Source organism: Giraffa tippelskirchi, chromosome 7, assembly GCF_054371585.1.
Source record: "Giraffa tippelskirchi isolate mGirTip1 chromosome 7, T2T-mGirTip1v1.2.pri, whole genome shotgun sequence".
Lineage (NCBI taxonomy): Eukaryota > Metazoa > Chordata > Mammalia > Artiodactyla > Giraffidae > Giraffa > Giraffa tippelskirchi.
In genome coordinates this window covers 129,402,749-129,428,647 of record NC_137281.1, presented here as the reverse complement: position 1 = coordinate 129,428,647, position 25,899 = coordinate 129,402,749, and the positions used below count along the sequence as shown (strand labels likewise).

The window sequence follows — 25,899 nt, the reverse complement described above, 5'->3', positions numbered from 1 at the left end:
GAAGCCATTCTCTGAAAGACCTCCAGTGCCATTCTCTGGATGGGGGAACTTATCTTGTGTGTGACCGAGAAGGAGTCAATGCTTCAACTGGGTGAAGTGATGTGCTCTGCAGACTCAGAGGTATGAAGTAGGGGAGAGCTTCACATGACCTTAAAAGCATTTTAGCACCTCAGTGGCACCTAACATGCTGAAGTGACTACAGCCTGGGGAGAAAGGAAAACTATCAGGACTTCATCCATCTTTCTGTTCAAGAAACATTGCAAATGGCAAAGCCGGGGTGGCCAATGAAGATGGGGAGAGGGGAGTTCAGGGTCAGTGTAGACATCAGTTCTTCGGGATCCGGAGGCTCACTGGTAGGGAGTGGTACTGGTGTTATTAAAGGAAAGGAAAAGTTAAGCATGAGACCATGTTAACACTTAAACTACGCGGTAGGTAGTGATGGGACTAGAACCAAAACCAGGACATTCAGATGAGTCAGAAGGAGAGAAGTGGGTTTAGGAGCAGATGCCAGAACAGGAACAGAGGTACTGCTTGCAGAACTGTGGGAAGAGATGCTGGGAGCTCATGGTCTGTGCTCTACATCCTGCAATAAGAGATGTCTTACACCCAGCTGCGTTTTCCGAAGTGCTTTCTACGACATAAGAATCTGTGGAGTTCAGTAACAATGACGACTTTAATAAAAAAGAACAAAGTGGTAAAAAGACTTTTATCAACTTCTCAAAAACCGAATCTAACAACAAAACACCTAATCGAATTTAAAGCCTTTCGTTCAACTCGTGAAGCAAACCCAGAAAGGTCCTCTAACTCTAGGTTTCAGTCTTCATCCTGGGAAAAGTGACCAGAAGGAACCAGAATCTTCCCAGTGCAATACTACGGAAAAATGGTTTCATAACCAGGGACAAATTATATATTTATTTTGTCAAAAAAGGAAGCTGACTTACATTTTAAAATCTCATGTTTACTTAAATATTTTTCCAAACTGAAAATTTCTATTCTTTATCAAAAGTATGTTTGAAGAGTCGAAAACCCAATAAAATGTTAAACATATTTGTCATGAACATATTTGGGGTTAACTCATATGGATTTTTTTAACCTATAAAGTGTGTGCAATTCAATTACATGAATCATCAGAGGAGACACTGTTCTGACAAATGATTTCAAGGCTCTTTTCATATGTATGACTACACACTTGTCTTAACTCCCCCTCTTCCTTTTCCATTCTCAGATTTTAGAGAACTTTTTTCCCTTCACAAAAATCTCTGCTGCCCCTTCTCCATGTCCCCCATTCAAGCTCCTGACCCACCCCACCCCTTCCCCAATACTGCCTGTTTTATTCTAAGAAATTAGCAACCAAAGCCACAATCAAAGCTCTGGCAAAATGTATTTGTGTTTGTCAGATTTGATAATGGATGAAATTTAAGAAAGAGGGAGCTTCGACTGAGCGGGGTAATAGATGAAATAGTGTTCCTTCCAGCCCATACTCCCATTCGGAATCCCTTCTCAATCCAGGCCAAAGCCAGGCTAACCCCAGAGCCAAAGTCAATTTGTAAAACATCCCCTCTCTATCTCCACAAAGCCTGATTTCAAGCAATGCTTTCTGCTACACAGCCCACAAATCGCTGAAGAAGAGTCTGATATCAATTCACTTTGCCACACTGCCTGCAGAACACTAGGTGATGCAGCTTTTAAAAATGAAGATTAATGTGTGGAAAAACGTTCTCGATTATGCTTTCCCTTTAGGTCTCCATTCTGTGACATGGTGCAAAAATAAGCAGCAATGAAAGGAAGGAAAGAAGCATTATGATACCCAATATTCTTATAAGCAGAAATAATAATCATGGTCAACATTTATCAAGCATTTATAATGTCCCAGATGCCACTCTAAAAGCTAACAACTTTACATGTATTGACTCACGTATTTCAGCCTAGGGGCTGAGAAGTGTTAGTATTTTCTGTCACTTGAGAGATGAGTAAACTGAGGTTCAGCGTGGTTATCACTTGGCCAAAGAACAGCTGGGGCTTAAACATGGGGAATGTGACTCCAAAGCGTACACTTTGAATCATATTCCATACTGACCAGAGACTAATCAGTGGTCCTCAACTAGAGTCATTCTGCCCCCAGAGGGGACATTCAGCAATGTCTGGAGATAGGACGAGTTGTCACAACTGGGGGCAGCTACTGGCACTGAGCAGCTAGAGGCCAGGGATGCTTCTAAACGTCCAACAATGCCAAGGCTCAGAAACTCTGATCTAAATACTCCTAAACTTCTTAATCACCCCTTCCCTCTTCTACCATGTTCAATATGACTCAGTGCAGGGAATAAGAGGAGCAAGAAACACACAACACTAGAAACACATTAGTAATTTAAAACACTAAGTGGAAGAAAAGTTAGTAAATTGGTGCTAAAAGCTTTACTCAATTAAAAAACAAAACCCCCAAAAAGCTTCCTATTAAAAAAAACTGAAAGTGTTCTATTCTGAAGAAAAAAACAAAGGTTGTAATCAGAGTCCAAACTTCTTGGACAAACTGATTTTGTATCACAGCTCAAGTGAAAAAAAAGTTCTCAAAATTACAGTTTCAGTAGCCAAATTTTAAAGATTATAGTGGAGCAGTGACTCCACTAGAGAAACTCATGTTGTCTCTGTCTAATCTCTCAGGCTCAGAAGGGGGACAAAGCAGACAGGGGCTCCTCCTGGGTAACAGCGACAGCCTGCAGGTAAGGGTCCTCCACCAGGGACTGCAGACACCTATCTGGACGGTAGCGTTTCAGGACGTCTGCTGCTTTGTCACTGCACAGCCACCCCAGTCAACACTTCTACTGGTAGGAGTCTGGCCCTTGTTGCCGCAAGATCCTCCCACATGACTCTTAGCTACCAATCAGCCATACTTCATTTTCCCCCTTGAGGATTGCATTTGGGTGTCAGGTAAAGATTAATTCTCACCAATAAGAAAATGCTTCAACCAGTTCAACTATCTGTAATGCTAAAAACATGTATCGTCTAAAAAAAGCTTTCATCTGTCTCTGGGCAAAAGTCAGCAAACTTTTTGGCACTTTCATGAAACCACATACATTAACTGAAAAGCAATGGATTCTAAAAATCATGGATGCCTCCTGTGCTCAGCAACTGAACATTCTCCTCGGAGGCCCTGTCTGTAAAGGTAGGGCCTGATCCCTGGAGCTTACAGTCTGCAGGGAGCAGAGACTTGCTGCGGCAGGTCTAATGCAAGGCGGGGTTTGCACTGTCAAGAAGGTTTCACAGGGAGGGAGCATCTGGGGATGGTCAAACTCTCAACCTTCTTTAACATAAAGTTTTATCTTACATTACCATATGTAAAATAGAGAGCCAACTGGGAATTTGCTGCAAGGCTCAGGAAATTCTAACAGGGGCTCTGTATCAACCAGAGGGGTGGGATGGGGAGGGAGATGGGAGGGAGGTTCAACAGAGAGGGGATATATGTATACTTACGGCTGATTCATGTTGAGGTTTGACAGAAAACAACAAAATTCTATAAAGGAATTATCCTTCAATTAAAAATTAATTAATTAAAAAATAAAGTTTTAAAGATGCTATTTTTGGTGTCAAGTGAATAATTAAGTTTGAAGGATGTGTTTACATTCACAAACTTGAACTCCAACTACACAATGAGAATGAGCGGCTATGGCATTTGAGGAGGGAGTCACTCTAAAGTCTTTTCAAGTCACTGATTATGTTAAGAAAATTGGCTCAGCTCAGGCTGAACAAAAACCACCGCACTGGAGGGGTTGTTGCGTTGGTTTAGCTGCTAAGTCGTGTCATGTCTGACTCTTTCATGATCCCACTAGGCTCCTCTGTCCATGGGATTTCCCAGACAAGAATACTGGAGTAGGTTGTCATTTCCTTCTCCAGGGGATCTTCCTGCCCCAGGAGCTGAACCTGCATCCCCCGCATTGGCAGGCAGATTCTTCATCACTGAGGCACCTGGGAAGCCCTATACTGGAGGCATACAGAGTGGCTTTCAAAGGACCATATGATTCCATTATGTGTTTACAATTTCTGTGCTAGGTTACTAAAAGAACAGCTACTAATTCCCAAGAGCCTACCTTAGCCAGGAGGTGTGTGCACTGCCATTCAGTAAGTGGAGAAAACTAAGAATTCAGGAAGTCAAAACTCCAAAGCTCACACTTGTCATTCAAGGCTCTTCTTCATATTTTACAAAACTTAATAGCAACTTTAAAAGCAGCTATTACACCCGGAGGGGCTCTGTGGCTTGCCCTGGCTGCATGGCTTGCAAAGAGAAGAGCCAAGACTCAGTTAGGTTCATTTTGCATCGAAGTCTGTGTTCTTTCTGCCTCCTACGTCAGGGTGCATCCCTATTTCACAAATGTGAAAAGTGAGAAAAACTTGGTATGCAGGCCCTGAGCTGTCACACAGGTAGTTCTTCAGGAGAGGAAAACAAGACACCATAAAATTCAAGGTTCTGTATAAACTTAAGAGTTCTTCCCCCAGATATTCAATTCTGTAAAGTCATAGCTATTTTAGCAAAATCACCAGTTTTCTAAGCGAGGAAACATTTCCACTTGTGCAACAAGTAGCAAGGTTTTAAACTGCTGCAGGCTATACATGTGAATGCCATTGGCTATGACTGACTTCTGTTTATTTTGATCAGAAATAAAAATGTACTTGTTCACAGAGAACAGACTTGTAGACAAAGTGGGGGAAGGAGAGGTTGGGACAAATTGAGAGAGTAGTAGCATGGAAACATAAATTACCATGTGTAAAATAGATAGCCAGTGGGAATTTGCTGTGTGACACAGGGAGCTCAACCTAGTGCTTTGTGACAATCTAGAGGGGTGGGATGGGGTGGGAGATGGGAGGCAGATTCAAGAGGGAGGGGACATATGCATACTTGTAGCTGACTCATGTTGATGTGTGGTAGAAACCAGTACAATACTGTAAAGCAGCTAACCTCCAATAAATTTTTGTTTTTAAATGTGCTTGAAAAACGAAGTGAAAATGTTAGCTGCTCAATTGTGTCCAACTCTTTGCAACCCCATGGATTGTAGCCCACCTCCGTCCATGGGATTTTTCAGCCAAGAATACTGTAATGGGTAGCCATTCCCTTCTCCAGAGGATCTTCCTGACCCAGGGATTAAACCCAGGTCTCCTGCATTGCAGGCAGATTCTCTACTGTCTGGTGCCAAAGCCACCAGGGAGGCCCTAAAAATGTGCTTACTAGACCCAATGTATACAAAGTACAAAAACAGGACAACTAGTCTATGGCGTTAGGTCATGACAATGGTTACCTGGGTCCTTCTTAGGGTTAGGAGGCAATGACTTGGGAGGGAGAGCCCAGGAGTCTTCTAGGGCGCTGGCACTGTGACCTGGATACTTCTTAAATGGTGTGTTCACCTTATAAAAATCCATTAAACTCTACATTTATGATGTGTGTACTTTAAAGAATATCTTAAAATTTTTAAAATGCTAGGTGAGATCCCTTGACCCAATTTCCCATTTTTATGCATTTTTTAAACCTTGTTTGGACCCTAATTTGTTTTTAACTTTTTATTTTGTCCTGAATTATAGCTGATTGACAATGTTGTGATAGTTTAAGGTGGCCAGCAAAGGAGCACAGTCATATATAAGGAAACTAAATTTCATAACATTCATTCTATCTAGCTCATAAAATGTCTATCAATGGGGTTTAGAAGTTTAAAAAATTATATTCTTGGATCTATGATACTAAGTTGCAGAATAAAATAATAAACATGACTTCCTAAAATGCAGGTTGGGGGTGGTGGAAATTACTCATGTTCATGTTTATTTCAACTAGGCAATATGGACAGACAAACTGTTATGATTTAACTATTCATGTGAAACAAAGGGTTAATTTTCTACACTGAAGAAGTACAGAACTACTTCTTTGTTCAAAAGACAAGGAATGAAGCTAATGTTAGCAGTCTGTGGAATACATGAAGAATCAAATGACTTAGGCCAGAAGCATTTTCACCTAAGAATAGCTTTCTAAAATGTTATAATTGGTAAGTACCTTTTCCAGTGAGGCAATACTCTGATTTTCTAAGTTAGTGGGTTCAATAATTCAGAAACTATTCATTATTAAACCTTAATTGCTGTGATCTAAAGAAAATGATAAATTTACATTCTATCGTCTACAGAGGAAACCTATCTTCAAACCATGAGGCGGCAGTTTTAATTTTAAATCTATCAGTGTATCTTAAATACAACTTTTTAACCCAATATAATCAAACTGCCAATAATTCAGTATGGCTGCTAGGTTTCTTTGTATCCTGAGCCCATTTATAACTTCTTAAAACATATAATACTTTGCAGAGAAACCAATTACTAATAATATTAGTTTCCATTAATCAATCACTATCAACGTACTAGGTACATGATATGTTCCAAGTGTTTTCCTTCATAAGTCACTACCTGGAGGCAGACTGCACTAATATTTGCAAATATCTGATGCCTTCCCACAAAAGGATATGCGTCCCTAACTTTTGAACTCAGTTAGCCAGGACATTTGCTTTAGCCAGTGAAATTCAACCACGTCACTTCCAGGCAGAAGCTCTAAGAGCTGTGTTGTCTCTCTTACCTCCCTCCATGATCTTTAAATTTGTTAAGTCAAGATGCACCTTCCAATTGGGTTCCTGAATGTCTGCAGTGAATACAGTTGCCATGCTAATCCATGACAAAGTGGGAGTAATCAACATGCTGTGTTGCTATAAAACCCCTGAGATTTGGGAGTTGCTTGTTACTTCAGGTTAAACAGGCCTGTATTGTCTGAGACAAATCTCTGTTGTATGAAAGCGGAATGTGAGCCACTGAAAAGTATTCTGCCCAAGTGTCTACAGCAACTAAACAGAGGAAACTAAGAATTCAGGAAGTCAAAACTCCAAAGCCCACACTTTTCATTCAGTTCTCATCTTCATATTTTACAAAACAAATATAACTTCTTAAAACTCTCAATAACAAATATGTGATTCCTGAGATCAAAAGGAAAAAAAGATGAGAGATGGACACAAGATTTCATACAAAGCTGCTGATCTTTATTATAAACTATTATTTTTTATTTTTTATTATTAAAGTAAATAATAAAGAAAACTTGGGGCTTTCCTGGTGGCTCAGTGGTACAGAATCTGCCTAACAGTGCAAGAGACATGGGTTCGAACCCTGATCCAGGAAGATTCCACATGTCATGCAGCAACTAAGCCCATGCACCACAACTATTGAGCCTGTGCTCCAGAGCCCAGGAACTGCTACTACGAAGCCTATGTGCTACAACTACTGAAGGCGGAGGGCCTCAGAGCCTGTGCTCTGCAACAAGAGCAGTCACCGCAATGAGAAGCCCATGCACCGCAACTTGAGACAAGTCCCTGCTCACTGCAACTACAGAAAAGCCTGTGCAGCAACAAAGACCCAGCACAGCCAAAAATAAAAAAATAACTCTAAAAAAAAAAGAGAAGAAGAAAACTGGGAAACAACAGGAAAAGGATTATTTCAATTTTAATTTACCAAATATGCCTGAAATATCAACAGACCAGTGCATGTGCCTATGGGTCTGCAGAATCCCAAGGCATCAGTTAACTGACCCATGAGAACAACCAGCTGTCCCAGCACATGTCCAAGGCAGGTCATGCCATCTGGTTACTAACCCCACAAACTGTACCGGGCTGTGGGAACACAGACAGGAAAGACTGCCCCTGCCTTCAAGGAGCTTGCTGCCCCACATGACGAGACAGCAAACCAATAACTCTAACACAGCATCAGGGCACTGAGAGAGACTGACACATGTATTCTGAACTTCAGGAGTCCACAGAAGGACTTCTCTAAGGCAGGGAGTGAGGAGTGTCAGAGTTCCTGGGGGGATATGACATCTAGGCTGGGTTTTAAAGGATGGGGGAGCACAGGTTAGTGCACAGGGCTGGAAGACATCTTAAAAAGTGAGAACATGGAAGGTGTAGAGGGGAGGGAAAGCCTGGCCACCTTGGGAATTTAACTTGAACCTCAGGCTGAAACACAAAGGTGAGAGGGCTGATCCTTCAGGGCTCACCTGGCAGCAGAATAAGGGATGAGCAGGAGCTATCATGCCCCTGAGAGCTCCTGTGCCCAGGCTCCTCCAAGCTCCCGTTAACTCTAATCTGGTAGCACAAAGCCAGAGGTTCCCGAAGCCACTCATTCATACTCACCCGTGACAAGAGTGTGATCAATAAAGAGCTTGTAAGCTGGTATCCCTGTGAAAGCGTCAGCAGCACAGGACTTCAAAGAGGCTGAAGCACTTTCTCACAAAAGACAAGGTCAACCATGCACTACAATGAGAAAGGCAGAGGTGCAACAAAACAGGCCACACCCAGTTCAAGTCAGTCAATGAATGATCCCTCAGAGGCTATGACTTCTTTCAGCCGCACAAAATTCACTTTGAGGTACCTTGAACAGGACATGGAAAAACAGAGTGGTTCAAAACTGGGAAAGGAGTACGTCAAGGCTGTATATGGTCACCCTGCTTATTTAACTTATATGCAGAGTACATCATGAGAAATGCCACGCTGGATGAAGCACAAGCTGGAATCAAGACTGCCAGGGGAAATATCAATAATCTCAGATATGCAGATGACACCACCCTTATGGCAGAAAGTGAAGAAGAACTAAAGAGCCTCTTGATGAAAGTGAGAGAGGAGAGTGAAAAAGTTGGCTTAAAGCTCAACATTCAGAAAACTAAGATCATGGCATCTGGTCCCTTCACTTCATGGCAGATAGATGGCAAAACAGTGGCTGACTTTATTTTTTGGGGCTCCAACATCACTGCAGATGGTGATTGCAGCCATGAAATTAAAAGACGCTTACTCCTTGGAAGGAAAGTTATGACCAACCTAGACAGCATATTAAAAAGCAGAGACATTACTTTGTCAACAAAGGTCCATCTAGTCAAGGCTATGGTTTTTCCAGTGGTCATGTATGGATATGAGAGTTGGACTATAGAAAGGGCTGAACGCAGAAGAATTGATGTGTTTGAACTGTGGTGTTGGAGAAGACTCTTGAGAGTCCCTTGGATTGCAAGGAGATCCAACCAGTCCATCCTAAAGGAGATCAGTCCTGAGTGTTCATTGGAAGGACTGATATTGAAGCTGAAACTCCAATACTTTGGCCACCTGATGTGAAGAACTGACTCATTAGAAAAGACCCTGATGCTGGGAAAGATTGAAGGCAGGAGAAGGGGATGACAGAGGACGAGATGGTTGGATGGCATCACCAACTTGATGGACATGAGTCTGAGCATGCTCCGGGAGGTGGTGAAGGACAGGGAAGCCTGGCGGGCTGCTGTCCATGGGGTCGCAAAGAGTTGGACATGCTGAGCAACTGAACTGTACCTGTTACTACTTGTTGCCGTAACTACCACCATAAACAACCCAGCTGCTTCAATCCAAGTCTCCATCATTGTTCCTTTTGTAGCAAAGGCTCTCACTGCAAAGCACCTGATTTCCAACTGGACAACTTATCCTAACAATGCTAATGATCCTTAAGTTCACAAAGTAACTTCCATTTCTACTAACAAATACCACATTCATCTCTTTCATCATCACAGGCGTCCCAGTTTGGAAACAAATGGATTTTTCAAGTCTCACTCCTGGGAGGTAAGAATCTAAGAGCAGAATCCAGCTTGGTTTCTGTCCTTCACGGCACTTCTTATCTGCTACTTACACCTAAAGACTGATACTCCTATTTCCTGGGCAACACACTTGGCCCAGTGACCTGAGACTACTTACTGGGCTTCTTTGGACTCAAGGTCCCTCATACGAAAAATGAAAAGTCAATCTGAATACAATTCCTTCCAACTTTCATGTTCCATGTTTTTATTAAAGAAAGTTATAGCAATAGATTCTCTTCCTCCAGGAAAAGACAGGTGATTGAACCAGTCGTAATCCATAGAAGTGTGGGCAAAGGCTTAATTATAAATATAAAAATACAAATATTAACCCACACTGACATGTTAAAAGCAACTCTTTAATAAAATGGTGCTTTCAGGACAACACAAACTAACTGATTTTTCCAACTAGTACATGAATCAAGTCAATCATATAATTACTATATATCAGTAATGCAGATAATTACACTGATGATTTACTATGTGCTCGAGTCAAGCTCTCTGGCTCCAATACTGCGGATTCAAGAGAAAAGAACCAAAAACCACCTTCCCTGCCTGCCAACTCTTTGATGGCTTCCCTATCCTTTTGTTTCCCACAACACAAACTTAAGAACTGCACAGAATTCAAGGTACTTTGTACTTCATATTCCATGAAATAGTATATATAAGCTTTCTCTTGCTGCTGTAAAAAGTTACCACCAAGTTTAGCAGCTACAAACAGCACACATCTATTGTCACACAGGTCTGGTGTTGGTAGGCTTGACTGGTTTCTCTGCCCAAGTCTCACATGGCAGAAATCCAGGGGTCAGGAGGGCTGTGGGCCTTTATGAGGCTCTAAGAGGAATCTGCTTCCAGGGACACTGAGGTTGTTGGCAGAACTGAGTTCCCTGTGACAGCGGGGCTGAGGTCCCTGTTTCCTTGAAGTTACCCACATTTCTAGGCCCATAGCCCCCTTCCTCCGTCTTCAAATCCAGGAACAGCAAGTTGAGTCCTGCTCACACTTCAAACCTCCTGCTGCTCCTTCCCTCACATCTGAGTCTTCCACATCCCTCTTCCACTTGTAAGGACCTCTGCAATTACACTGGGTCACCCCAACAATCCAAGGTAAAATCCCTATTTGAAGCTCCATGACCTTCATCGGCAAAGTCCCCTCTGCCGTACGCGATACTCACAAGGTTACACGGACCAGGCATGAGCATCTTGATTGTGGGGCAGGGAGGGCACTAGTCTGCCAACCACATGGTAAAATACAAAAGACAAAAATGTCTCTTTTGCTAGGAACCAATGAATAATTCTGCCCACCGATAAGTCACTTCAGTCGTGTCCGACTCTGTGTGACCCCATAGACGGCAGCTCACCAGGCTCCGCCGTCCCTAGGATTCCCCAGGCAAGAATACTGGAGTGGGTTGCCATTTCCTTCTCCAGTGCATGAAAGGGAAAAGTGAAAGTGAAGTCGCTCAGTCGTGTCCAACTCTTAGCGACCCCATGGACTGTAGCCCACCAGGCTCCTCCGTCCATGGGATTTTCCAGGCAAGAGTACTGGAGTGGGGTGCCATTGCCTTCTCCACACCACATAGCAAAACATAAGTTTAGATTAAATATCAATGAACAGAAAGGAAGGCAGCAATTATTCTACATACACACACACAAAAAAACCCTCACAATTAGACGTTAGTGCTTGAAATGATGAAACTGTGTATGCTGGAAGAAGGGTTAGAGGAAACAAAAATGTTAGTGCCAAACTGTATTAATTGCAGAGACTAAGAAAAATGCAATAGTCTCAACTTCGTGGAATTATTCTCAGGAAGCAGTGAATCACATTTCAAACTTTAACTTTACAAGTACTATACAACATCTTAAACCCTACCATAAAGGCTCTCACACAAATCTGAATGGGGAAATGGTGCTCATTATGCTGTCCCAGTACAAGTCAAATACAAGTACCAATACAAGTCAAGCTGCCTCACTTAAACACAGCAGTAAAAATTCTCAACACTTTACTTAGGTGATTTGAAAGAAAATGTACTTAAACAAGAAAGCCTACTGTTGTTTATTTTGTGAACAACTGAACTCAAAGCTAAACCAAAAACAGTAAGAAGGGAAGAGAACTTGCAAATTCCTACATGTAACACTATTTGTAGTAACTATCAAAAACTTCAGAAAAACAGCAATAAATGTACTGAGTTAAAATTTAGAGAAATGCACTAGTTGATAACCAATTATTATGTTAAAACTCACACTACATAAAACAAAAAATGAGATAATCATCTAATCGCAGATATATTAAAATTATTCATGTCAGGAGTGACAATATTTAACAATCAGAATTATAATGAAAATGAATAAGCATATAAATCAAAAAAATTTTAGTTTCCATTTATTCTCTAAGTATGAACTACACACAGTTTAAAACTGCAAGATAGAACACCAAACATTCATCAAATCATGTTAATAATTTCCAAGTCATTTGTTAATTGTTAAAAATACTGGTGTGATCCTTTATTTGATGTGCATCTGTCACAGGTAAGCGATGTCTGAGATATGATTCAATACAACAAACCAAGCTCCTCCAGTAACACCCCCTAGTTACTGAAAGACAACAGGTGAATTGAGTCTTGAAAAGGAGTACGTCAAGGCTGTATATTGTCACCCTGCTTATTTAACTTATATGCAGAGTACATCATGAGAAACGCTGGGCTGGAAGAAACACAAGCTGGAATCAAGATTGCCAGGAGAAATATCAATAACCTCAGATATGCAGATGATACCACCCTTATGGCAGAAAGTGAAGAAGAACTAAAGAGCCTCTTGATGAAAGTGAAAGAGGAGAGTGAAAAAGTTGGCTTAAAGCTCAACATTCAGAAAACTAAGATCATCGCATCTGGTCCCTTCACTTCATGGGAAATAGATGGGGAAACAGTGGAAACAGTGTCAGACTTTATTTTTCTGGGCTCCAGGATCACTGCTGATGGTGATTGCAGCCATGAAATTAAAAGACGCTTACTCCTTGGAAGGAAGGTTATGGCCAACCTAGATAGCATATTTAAAAGCAGACACATTACTTTGCCAACAAAAGTCCGTCTAGTCAAGGCTATGGTTTTTCCAGTGGTCATGTATGGATGTGAGAGTTGGACGGTGAAGAAAGCTGAGCACTGCAGAATTGATGCTTTTGAACTGTGGTGTTGGAGAAGACTCTTGAGAGTCCCTTGGACTCCAAGGAGATCCAATCAATCCATCCTAAAAGAGATCAATCCTGGGTGTTCATTGAAGGACTGATGTTGAAGCTGAAACTCCAATACTTTGGCCACCTCATGGGAAGGGTTGACTCATTGGAAAAGACCCTAATGCTGGGAAGGATTGGGGGCAGGAGGAGAAGGGGACAACACAGGATGAGATGGTTGGATGGCATCACCAACTCGATGGACATGGGTTTGGGTGGACTCCGGGAGTTGGTAATGGACAGAGAGGACTGGCGTGCTGCAATTCATGGGGTCACGGAGAGTCAGACACGACTGAGTGACTGAACTGAACTGAACACAGGTTTTCTCCATAACAGTACTGTTCTTGGTAAATACTATACTATCTTATGGTGAACTAATGTCAATCAAATTCAATTTTTTTTCTAACCTTAATAATATTCACTACTTCTATCACCATTATGAAAATCACTTACTGAATTGTCATTTCAATTATCTAGCTTATTTTTACAAAATATTGTTTACCTTCAATCTATGGTGCTTTGATAACAATCAACTAGCTAAATTCTAAGAACAAATATATTAAAAAGAAGTTATTCAAAGTTAACTATATTCCTCAGATTTGTCATCAAATAAGTGTAATTTCATGTAACTCATTGGATAACTTAATAATTTTTCTTTTGGAATACTTCATTTGAAATGTTTCTCTAATATTCTCTGGTTCTTTATCTTTCCTGTATTTTGTTTTATATGTTCTATTAACTACTACTTGTCAAACAAATCTATCCATTTTAATAGTTAGAAATTTTCATTCTTCTAAAATTAAGAAATAAGAATAGTTAGAATAGCATATAATAAAGCTAAATCTTTTTAAAAAATAAAACTAATTATTCAAATACTGTCTACTAAAGTAAGCAGCCAAGCCTTTATATGATTTCCAAACACAGTCCGTCCAAAGGCAAATATAACTGACTCTCGAACTTCATATCATGGGGGCTTCGGGCAAGCACCCTCCATGCAGTCAAAAATCTTAGTATAACTTATAGTCAGCCCTCCATATACATGGTTCTTCTGCATCCAGGGATTCGATCAACTGCAGATCATGCAGTACTGCAGTATTTACTATTGAAAAAAGGAAATCCATGCATAAGCCAGACTACAGGCTGTAGTTCAGGCCTGTGTTGTTCAAAGGTTAACTGTATTTCATTATTCCAAGTTCTTAGGTATACCAAATACCAGAGAGTTTAATAACATAAGATCAAATAAATCATAAGTTTATTTGACTTCTATCTTTTTATGCCATGATCCAGAAATAAGCAAACAACATCAAATAAAAATATCCAGAAGTTTATCTATAATTTCAGACTTTTTTTCTCCCTAGCACTATACTTGCACCACCTGAACAAAATTCATAAAGTTTTCATGTAAATATTTCTCATTAAGATGATTTTTTGAGTATGATAATAAAGTTTAATATACTTCAGATGTTGTTCCTTTTAGCTCTGTGAGATCAACAAAAACCATCATCTATCTTCAAAATCCTGAATATTGCATTTTAAGTAAATTATTAAACTACTTCAATGTGAAATGGTGGGAGCTTTGTCTATAACTAAAATTTTACTGCCTAATTCCTAAGTTTTCCATAAAGTTGTCCCCTTATCTCAATAGGTGTGTTTTACAACAATCACGACTATAACTCTGCCATGATACACTCATATGAGAATTATTTTTTGAAGTGTTAATAAATACTTCAAGTTACAAAGTTACTTTATATAGTATATTGTGTCAGTATTTCATAAATACTTTTTCCTTCGCTTTAGCAATACCCTTTGATAAAATATTTTGGGAAGTTATTTTCTCATTTTTTGGAAAATTGACTTCTGTTTATTTTTTCCAGCTATAATGAGATATGTTGTCAAAGTACACAACATATACCTTGTTGTCAAGGTATGTTGTCAAGATTGATTTGATATTTTCATGAAATATTTCATGACACTTCCGTCATGTCACAAAATTACTATTTCTTTCATATGGTGAGAACATTTGAGATTTACTCTTAGCAATTCTCAAGTATATAAAACAGTATAATTAACCATAACCAGCATGCTGTACATTAGATCCCCGGAACTTATTCAAATTGTAACTTAGGGTTTATACACTGACTAACCACATTTCCCCCAACCCTTGGTAACCATCATTCTAGTCTGTTTCTAATAAGTTCAGCTCTTTAGATTCCACATATACGTGATATACAGTATCTGTCTTTCCCTGACTTAATTCACTTAGCACAATGCCCCTAAGGTCCATCCATGCTGTTGCAAATGGCAAGATGTCCATCTTTCTCATGGCTAAACAATATTCCATTGCATATACATATATGTCACACCTTTATGCATTCAACTGTTGGTGAACACAGGTTGTTCCCATATCTTGGCTAATGTAAATAATACAGCAATGAACATGGGATATTCATTCAAGCAGATACTTCAAGATTTTCTTTTTCATTTCTTTTCCACATGTAGGAGTTACACTGCTGGATCACATGGTCATTGTCATTTTAGTTATTTGAAAAAATCTCCAAACTGTTTTTCACAGTGGCTATACCAACTTGCAGTCCCACCAACAGTATACAAAGGTTCCCTCCAACACTTGTTATTTCTTGTCCTTATGATTACACCCACTCTAATAGGCATGAGGTGATATCACTCTGGTTCTAATTTGCATTTCACTGATGATTAGTAATGTTGAGCACTTTTTCATGTATCTGTTGGTCATCTGGATGCCTTCTTTGGAAACATGTCTTTTAAGATCTTTTGCCCATTTCTAAGACTTTATTTTTGGGGGCTCCAAAATCACTGCTGATGGTGATTGCAGCCATGAAATTAAAAGACGCTTACTTCTTGGAAGGAAGGTTATGACTAACCTAGATAGCATATTAAAAAGCAGAGACATTACTTTGCCAACAAAGGTCCGTCTAGTCAAGCCTATGGTTTTTCCAGTGGTCATGTATGGATGTGAGAGTTGGACAGTGAAGAAAGCTGAGCGCCAAAGAACTGATGCTTTTGAACTGTGGTGTTGGAGAAGACTCTTGAGAGTCCCTTGGACTGCAAGGAGATCCAACCAGTCCATCCTAAAGGAGATCAGTCCTGGGTGTTCATTGGAAGGACTGATGTTGAAGCTGAAACTCCAATACTTTGGCCACCTCATGCGAAGAGTTGACTCACTGGAAAAGACCCTAATGCTTGGAAGGATTGGGGGCAGGAGGAGAAGGGGACGACAGAGGATGAGATGGTTGGATGGCATCACCGACTCGATGGACATGGGTTTGGGTAAACTCCAGGAGTTGGTGACGGACAGGGAGGCCTGGCATGCTGCGATTCATGGGGTCACAAAGAGTCGGACACGACTGAGCGGCTGAACTGAACTGAACTGAAATCATATCGTTAGGGTTTCTTTGCTTTGCTGTCGAGTTATATGAGTTATTTATATATTTTGGATATTAACCCCTATCAGACACATGATTTACAAATGTTTTTTCCCATTCAGAAGGTTGCCTCTTCACTTTGTGGATAGTTTTCTTTGCTGTGCAAAAGTCTTTTAGCTCAGTATAGACACACTTGTTTATTTTTGCTTTTCTTGCCTTTACTTTTGTTGTCAAATCCAAGAAATCATCACCAAGACCAATGTCAAAAAGCTACGTTTTCTTCTAGGAATTGGATCGTTTCAAGCCTTACCTTCAAATCTCTAATCTGTTTTGAGTTGATTTCTGTGTAAGTGGTCCAGTTTCATTCTTTTGCACGTGGACGTCCAATTTTTCCAACAGCATTTATCTTTTCCCCATTGAGTATTCTTGGCTCCATCATAAACTGACCATATATGTGTGGGTTTATTTCTGGGTTCTCTATTCTGTTACACTGATCTACATATCTGTTTCTGTGCCAATACCATATTGCTCTGATTATGATGCAATTACTTTGAAATACAGAATGAAGGCAACAGTATGACATCTCCAGCTTCATTCTTTTCCTTATGGTTGCTTTGGCTATTTAGAGTCTTGTGTGGTTCCATGAGAATTTCAGGATGATCTGTTCTATTTCTGTGAAAAATGCTACTGGAATTTTGATAGAGATTACACTGAATCTGCAGATTGCTTTGAGTACCATTGACATTTTAACAGTATTAATTTTTCTAATCCATGAACACAGGATGTCCTTCCATTTATTTGTGTCTTTTTCAATTTCTTTCATCAATGACTTTTGTTTTTAGTGTACAGATCTTTTGCCTTCTTGATTAAATTTATTCTGAGTGATTTTATTCTTTTTGATACAACTGTAAGTGGGATTATTTTCTTCATTACTCTTATAATTCATTACTGAATTCTGTATTCTACAGCATTAATGAATTTGTTTATTAGTTCTAAAAGTTTTTTTGGTGGAATCTCTAGGGTTGTCGATATGCAATTTCAAGTTATCAGCAAACAGAGAGGATCCTACTTCTTCCCTTACAATTTGGATACTTTTTCCTTACAATTTGGATACTTTTTCACTCTTTCCTTGCCTAATTACTTTAGCTAGGGCTTCGTACTATGTTGAATACAATCGACCATAATGGGCATCCTTGTCTTATTCCTGATCTTAAAGAAAAAGCTTTTGGTTTTTCACTGTTGATTATGATGTTAGCTGCGGGCTATCATATATGGTCTTCATTATGTTGAGGTACATTCCCTCTGTGCTCAGTGTGCTGAGGTCTTTTTTTAATCATAAATGGATTTTTTTGTCAAATACTTTCTTGCACTTAGTGAGATGAACATGTGGTTTTTATCCTTCATATTGTTTATGTGCATATCATACTGATTGATCTGCAGTTGTTGAACCACTCTTGCTTTCCTGGAATAAATTCCTCTTGATCAAAGTGTACGATGTACACTTTTAATGTACTGTTAAATTTGGTCTGTTAAAATTTTATTGAGGATTTGTGCATCTATGTTCATCAGGAATACTGGCATGTATTTTTTCTTTTCTTGTAGTGTCCTTGTCTGGTTTTGATATGAGGGTAACGCTGGCCTTATAAAATTAGTTTAAAAGTGTTCCCTCATCTTCAATTTTTTGGAAGAATTTGAAAAGGATTAATATTGGTATCGATTCTTCATTAAACATTTGGTAGAATTCACCAGAAATCTGGGGCTGGACTTTTGTCTATAGGGAGGTTTTTGATTATTGATCCAATCTCCTTACTAGTAATTGATCTGTTCAGATTTTCTATTTCTCCATGATTCAGTCTTGGTAGAGTTTAGGTTTTTAGGAATTTACTTCTTCTGTGTTAACCAATTTGTTGGTATATAGTTGTTCATATCAGTCTCCTGTGATCTTTTTTTTTTTTCCTCCTGTGATCTTTTGACTTCTACAGTATAGTTGCAACACCTCTTTCAAATTTTGAGTCCTCTTTTATTCTTGCTGAATCCAGCTAAAGATGTGTCTCTTTTATTTATATTTTTTAAAAAACCCAGCTCTTAGTTTCACTAATCTTTTCTATAATCTCCTTGGTCTCATTCATTTATTTCTGCTCTTACCTTTACTATTATTATTTCCTTTCTTCTACTAATTTTGGGCCTAAGATTGTTCTTTTGCTAGTCCCTTGAGGTATAAAGATAGGCTGTTCATTTGCTGTACAGCAGTGATTAACACAACACTGTAATTCAACTATATTTCAATAAAAAATAAATTTTAAAAAAGACAGGCTGTTCATGTTTATATTTTTTGTTAAAATAATCAAATTGTGTTTCATCCTAGACATACAAATCATTTGTTTTAGGGTTGTATTCGTGGAGTATCAAGAGATAGTCTGGGTTTCAGCTTACTACTAATATTTCTTTTTTATTGCCTCTGACAGATTCAGAATATTCACGTTTATGATGTCTAAGACAATAAAATTTTGCTCTCTTCATTTATAATAATGTAATAAAATTAGTTCTTGTACTTATAAATATCAAAACAACAGACACTACTAACTCAAGAATCATAGTGCAGTAACAATGAAAGGAACCAAAATAAAAACTATTTAAAACTCAACTATTTAAAAAGCTGTAGCAATTTTAAAAAATCTGAGGATAATGATAAACAGATGATTCTTTGAAAGCGCAGAAAGCTCCAGCTTCACAAGGAATGTGCGGTGGAGATATGCCACTACTGCCACTAAGACCCAGGCTGGACAGACGGTGAGTGCTGCAAAAACAGACCCCACTAAAGCCCAGAAAATTAGCTGAACTAATGAGTTCACATTGAAATGTGTATTATTAGTTTTTCCCACTTCTCACATTTACTATTACATCATTCACTGACCGATAAGGAAGAGTTTAAATATCTTATCAACCAGTAGAGCCATCCCAATGCTGCTGCTGCTGCTGCTGCTGCTGCTAAGTCGCTTCAGTCGTGTCCGACTCTGTGCGACCCCATAGACGGCAGCCTACCAGGCTCTGCCATCCCTGGGATTCTCCAGGCAAGATTCTGGAGTGGGTTGCCATTTCCTTCTCCAGTGCATGAAAGGGAAAAGTGAAAGTGAAGTCTCTCAGTCGTGTCCGACTCTTAGCAACCCCATGGACGGTAGCCTACCAGGCTCCTCCATCCATGGGATTTTCCAGGCAAGAGTACTGGAGTGGGGTGCCATTGCCTTCTCCGGCCATCCCAATGGAAATAGCTTAAAAGCAGTCCTGGTTGTGACAGTCACACTAAATAGCCCTAATTTTTCTCTGAACTGTCACTCTTAGGACCACTGATATTTTCCATTCTGAAATAATGCCAACTGGAACACAGTGATATTCAATTTCTTTTTAAAAGTAAAAATTTCCAAAAAAGGAGATTTCAATAAAACAATCTAAGAAGGGGAAACCATGATGAAGAGTTTTCCACAGTAATGCTGCTAAATCTAAACCATGTTGCCAGCAAAATATTTACCCATCAGGCATCATCAACCCCACCACAACCATCTACTATTTACAAGTTAAGAAAGAGTAAAATCATTGTCCACCCCCATCACTGAAAAGTAAATGAACAAACATAAATCAACCTAAATTCTCATATTATGCCACACTCTTTGCTGAACACCCTTCAGTGTTTCTCCTTGGGAAAAAAAAAAACAAATTTTCCAACCAGAACCCTAAGAGCTCCAGACCTCCCTGCTCACCTGACTAACTCCTCTTTATTCTTTAGCTCGAAGCTCACAGAACACTTCCTTAGAGATCCTTCCCCATCCACCCAGACTAAACTCTGCACCTCCTCTTCTCACAGCCCCTTATTCTTTTTCTGCACCATGCTCTTCAAAATGTGCAGTTAAATATGTATCCACATGATTACTTATTGTTTGCCTACTCACAAGAGGAATAGCTCCATACAGACACGTTTTGGTCCCTATAGTACATCCAATACTTAGCATGATGCCTGGCCACAGAAAAGGGCTAGATAAGTATCTGTTGAACACAAATGGAAATAAATTGCTAAATGCCCTATATCTATGTAATAGGCCTGCTAAAAGTAAAACAGGACTTCAGCTTTTGTTTTGTTTTTTTAAAACACATTACATAACAAGAGAAATATCTTTGAGTATTACTATTTCAAGAGCAAATAGGTACACAAATGAAAATTATACAAATAGTGATTACACAAATAGCAATTACACAACAGTGGCACATACTTGCCACCCTCACCTGACAGCCTGGATACTGGGATGCATAGAAGACTAAGAGGGCCCATTTTCCAGCTGCCACCACCATCAGCAAAGGGGTCTCCCTGGTCTCTCCCCAGACTGTGGGGCAGAAGGAATGATTGTGGCAGAGGGAAGAAACAACACAGTCAAGAGGCCAAGCCCTCACTTTCAAACAACAGTAAGCACCCCCACCCTCCTAGACCTCACTTGTACAAATCCACTCAAAGATGATCCTTTCATTACCAATGCTGCAGCATTAGAAATTTCACAGTAAAGCACTGTTCAGGTCAAACAGCTTTTGCCAAGACCACCACATACCCAGGCCTTCTGAAGGGAAACAGGGTAAGTGGGAAGGACGACTAGAAACACACTAACAATCATGGCAAGTAAGGACAGGCTAAAGGACTGTAAGCCCCGATGAAATCGGATAAGCAAAGTATATGCATACACAAGTAGAATGAACTCAAGGTTACGGTAACAGTAGAGGTTAAGCGAGGGTGGGCTATCAAGTCCATCATATTAGTAGGGAAAGTGGAACAGAAGCGACAGTCTCTGAAACTGAAAAGTTACAATTTTTCAATTTATACCATGGATGTGTTAAAAAAAAAAAAAAGTTACACATGGATGCTCCTGTCAGGGGGACTGAGCATGGGCCTGGGTCACGGAAACACGCAGAAGAGTGGGCTCCGGTGAGGTCTGGAGGAGGAGGGGAAGAGGGAGCTCAGATGAATATTGTAGGGTTACAAAAGAAGAGACTGAAATGGAAACAAAATGAAATCATTTCTAGTGTGGTGAACTAAAAGAGATGGAAAAAGTGCACCCTGGGGGAAAACCAGGACTCAGTTAAGGTGAGGAAGAGCAGCAGCATTTGAGGAAAAGGTTTAACACATAAGAGGCTTTGTCTAGGGCCAAGAGAGCAGGTGGCAACAGGAGCAGCCGCACAATGCCGACTGGGGGTGGGGGGGTTCAAAAGGGAACAGAAAAATGGAGGGATTTGTGACTAAGGTGCCAGAACAGGTAGGATGAAGTACTATGCACAAGGCTCTGGACATACAGGTCCCAAGATGAATAAGGGAAAGGCAATATGGGCAGGTGATCAGCTCATGATAAATATGTCGGGTCCACTCATCTCCATTGGTCATGCTTGACTGACCCTGTGCACACCTATAGGATTCTCTTTCCTGAAAATTAAAAAGTGGAGCCACTTTATAACACCCTGGGAAGAATATCTATGTTAACTCCTGTGGACACTCTGGTTCACTTCTCTCACAAAACCTGGTTACTCAAATTTTCCCTCAATTCAGAGAGCTATCTCTATCCTAACCTTTAATAACGTCTCCACATTTGCTTTTTTGGTGTGATATAGCCAGAATCATTTCTGCTGCTTGTAACCAAAGTACCTTCCCTGAATCCACATGGCTCCTGACCATCACGAATTCATTTTATAAATGATAAACTGAGGCCCTGAGAATGCTTTTTTTTCCAGGTTGTAACACCAAAACACAATTTCCCCTATTGTTAGTATTCTCAGTGATATTTTTACACAGATTTAGACAGCTTCCAAAAGATTCATAATCTAAATATCATCAGATAAAATCTAGATACAAAGGTAAAATAGAGAAAACTAAAACTGGAGCAGATGGAGGTGGGTAATGAGTAAGATAGACCCATGATATTCTAAGAGTAGCTATTGGAAGGTGTATTTCATATTCTACCATAACATGAAGTCTAAGTAACCAAAGATTTCTATAATTTTTTTAAATATCTGAAGCCATTGTATCAATGTAAAATCTGAGATTAAAAAAAGGAGACATAAAAAGGTACTGAACCAAAAGAAGAAAAGATAAATATCGACACAGACAAAATTATAAAGACCATGTCTATAATATCAGAGTATTTTTGGCACTCATCACATGCTTAAAAACATGTTTGGTATCCTTCCCCTCCAAATATTTTTGGACTATAAAATATTTCTCATAATTCTTTGACCTTCCAAGATTCTGTTGCCATTTCAATTCCTCCTTTCCTCAGAATCAGTAAGGCTGATTTTCTCTGTTTACCCTAGCGAGTGTCCTTCCTTTCCTAAAACTTGCACCCTACTTCCCTTTCTCTAGCCCAAAACATGGCCACTATGTATTATTCTTTCCTGTTTCATTGGTATTTGATATTTTCTGATCTAACCATTCCCTCCCTAATACAAGAGATTCTTAATTGGCACAATCTTGCAAAGTTCTTCCATGGCACTGCTTCAGAAACAACAAGAACTTTTAAATAAAAAGGTTTACAGAGGTGACCTGTTTCTGAGTATAAACATCACATATGCTTCCATGAAGCTGTTCATTTCTCTTTGAACCACTGTTTTTCAGCAAAAAAAAGAAAGAAAGTCTCTTATTTATTCCAGATGGTTCAAACCCATTATGATAAATATATACAGCCAGTGCCCTATATGAAATAACTTCATGTAGATATAATTTTTTGTAAAAAGTAAACTATACACATTAAGTAACGTGTTCAATTTAAAGAAAAATTGTCATAAAATCTAATAGGTAGACTATATAAACCAGAATGGAAATTCAGGTTTCCTCTACACTTACAGATCAGAAAACAAATGAAATATTCATTAAAAATGAACATTTTATATATTTCACTTACAAGAAGAAGTATGTATCATAGACTTCTTATTGCACTTAGCTCTGTTTACTTCCAATCTTTTTAATAATTACACAAATTCAATTCCATGTACATGAAAATTATGTGAAAACACCCACTACTCAAGTAACAGAGGAAAACAGCAAATCTTAATGAGGTTTATACCGAAATTTAATACACAACACTCTTCAGGAAAAGGAACATTGTTTCTCTCTCAACCACAACTATCCTCAATTGATACATGCTGCCCCACTACATCCTAAAGCAGTGGTTCTTTATGGGATGGGGGTAGAGGGCAGAGGGGAGGGTGTGCCCACCGTCTTACCTCCCAGAGGACACATGGCAAGTTTGGGTGACAGCTATGGTTGTCCCAAAAGTGACTGGGGGCATGGGGGTTGATGTGCTACTGGCCTCTAGTGGGTAGAGGTCAGGGATGCTGTGAAACACACAATGGGCTGTATACACGACAGCCCTTCACAATCAAGATTATCCAGCTCAAATAGCTGAGACACTGTCTCACAGAGAAATGAGGCTGAAAGGAAAAAGTAGCTGACAAGGACACCCATGACTCACTGTCGGCCCTTCCCATTCCAAGGAGTCCCCTACCTTGGATGCCTGTGGAGTAGATATCACATGGACTGTGCTGGGTTTGACTCCATTAGCCTTTGGCCGCTTGTAGAGAGCAAACCTGCTTTTCCTCCGGCCTCTGTCTCCATTAGGTAAAGCACCATTGTACCTATAAACAGAGATGAAAGAGTTCATTTATTCGTAGATTTTTAAAGGCATTCAGAATAAAAGTGCGATGGAATTAAGGGAAAAGACAGGAATGCTCATAAAGACTTGTCCACTAACCACCCCACAAAAGGGATACAAAACAGACTTAAGAGACTTCAGCTGTAATGAAATTCAAATCACTTCCAGAGACTTAATTTAAGAGTGATATTCAAAGTAATTATAGGTTCCTTATTCTATAAAGTCAGACTCTTCAAATCTTTTCAGAAGAGACCAAGCATAAATAAGCAAATGAGAATTCTGCAGAGGCTGTATTAGCACCAGCTCAATTCAGCAAACGTCATCCTAATGGACCCTGGAGAAACACTCGAGAAATATTTTTAAATGAATTGGTTAGAAAAGAGCATACTAATTAAACCTCATCTCTCACTCTCAAATCATCTTAATGTCTGTAGGATCTTTATCTGTAAGAAGATCAAATTTCGTTCCTTGCTTTCTTAAAAGTTCTGAATTCTCTACCTCCATTCCAATTGCTATTTGAACCCTATACTGTCAGGTTATCGAAAGCTAGCCTTCAAAAATCAAACAAAGTATGCCTCTATAAGACTGCCCATTAAAAAGCCCAAAGGTATAAAAGAGGAGTTTTAATCCACAAACTATAAATATCTTAAAAAGTCACCTGGGAAATATTACTTGTCCTTGAGCAGATTTCCCTAAATTAATACCTTAAGCCAGTGGTCCCCAACCTTTTTGGCACCGGGGATAGATTTTGTAGAAAACAATTTCTCCACAGACCAGGGGGTAGGTTGGGGGGATGGTTTGGGGATGACTGTCGTAAGGCGCACACAACCTAGATCCCTGGCATGAGCAGCTCACAGTAGGGTTCACTCTCTTATGAGAATCTAAGAAAGAAAGTGAAGTCGCTCAGTCGTGTCCAACTCTTTGCGACCCCATGGACTGTAGCCTACCAGGTTCCTCCATCCATGGGATTTTCCAGGCAAGAGTACTGGAGTGGGTTGCTATTGCCTTCTCCAGGAGATCTTCTCGACCCAGGGATTGAGCCCGGGTCTCCCGCATTGTAGGTAGACGCTTTACCGTCTGAGCCACCAGGGAAGAATCTAATGCCACCTCAAATCTGACAGGAGGTGGAGCTCAGGCTATAATGTGAGCAGTGGGGAGCAGCTGTAAATACACATGAAGCTTTGCCTGTTCACCTCCTGCTGTGCAGTCCCCCGTTTTTTTTTTGGGGGGGGGTGAGGACCCCTGCCTTAAAGCCAATACCAGTGTTTAAAAAGAATGCACGCTTGCAAGAGCATTTCCATTTTCACCTGTATTTTCTAATTTAGATTACAAGTCCCTGTACATTCTGACTTCTGTCTCATGCCATGTTTATTCTCCAGCTGCCTCTTGGCAGAAGTTCTTTTGAAGAGAACCAAAAGAGGAACTGTTTCAAATTTGCGTGGATAAACATGACAACTCTGAGGCTCCCTCCAAGCACCAAAGTCTGGGGCAACGTGGGTGGCAGCTCCACCCTCTCCTGGAAGTCCTGCCTTTGCCACTCGCTCATCTCATCCAGAGTGCACGGAGGGCAGTATGGCAAAGGGGACACGAGGCCCAAGGGGAACAGCAAAAGTCGGAACAAGGGTTTGTGGTGTTTGTTTTACTATTCTGTAGCTGCAGTATGATAATGGATTTAAATTACCACCAGAAGTTATTCCTGCTGTGTTTTTAATCTGTTTCCATTTCCATCATAAAGGAATGTCAGCTACAGAAAATGTCTCTAGAGTACAGAAATCATTTGTTTCAAGTCTTACTACTCTCCTTTTTTGGAGCCAAGATCACAATAATGGACATGATTTTCTTAAATGTACCTGTGATCGCTACTCTAAAGAACATATCCCTGAGTAAACAACCATTATAAATCAACTGTGTCTTAATATATTTGCACATCACTTACACCAGGATGAGCGCCCTATATTA

General features: G+C 39.8%; 1 protein-coding gene and 1 long non-coding RNA gene across 4 annotated transcripts in view; both read right to left on the bottom strand.

The window, feature by feature from the left end:
• The window catches only part of LOC145513376 (uncharacterized), a 61,790-nt gene extending 45,034 nt beyond the window's left edge, over positions 1–16,756 (bottom strand). The window contains exon 1 of the long non-coding RNA XR_014059341.1: positions 16,575–16,756. This is a non-coding gene — a long non-coding RNA (uncharacterized LOC145513376). The remainder of the gene's footprint in view (positions 1–16,574) is intronic.
• PELI2 (pellino E3 ubiquitin protein ligase family member 2) overlaps positions 1–25,899 on the bottom strand; it is a 384,698-nt gene that overhangs the window by 116,282 nt on the left and 242,517 nt on the right. For all 3 annotated transcript variants that reach the window (XM_081509572.1, XM_081509573.1, XM_081509571.1), the window contains one exon: positions 23,794–23,923. In XM_081509572.1, coding sequence (XP_081365698.1) covers positions 23,794–23,923 — 130 coding nt within the window. The remainder of the gene's footprint in view (positions 1–23,793; positions 23,924–25,899) is intronic.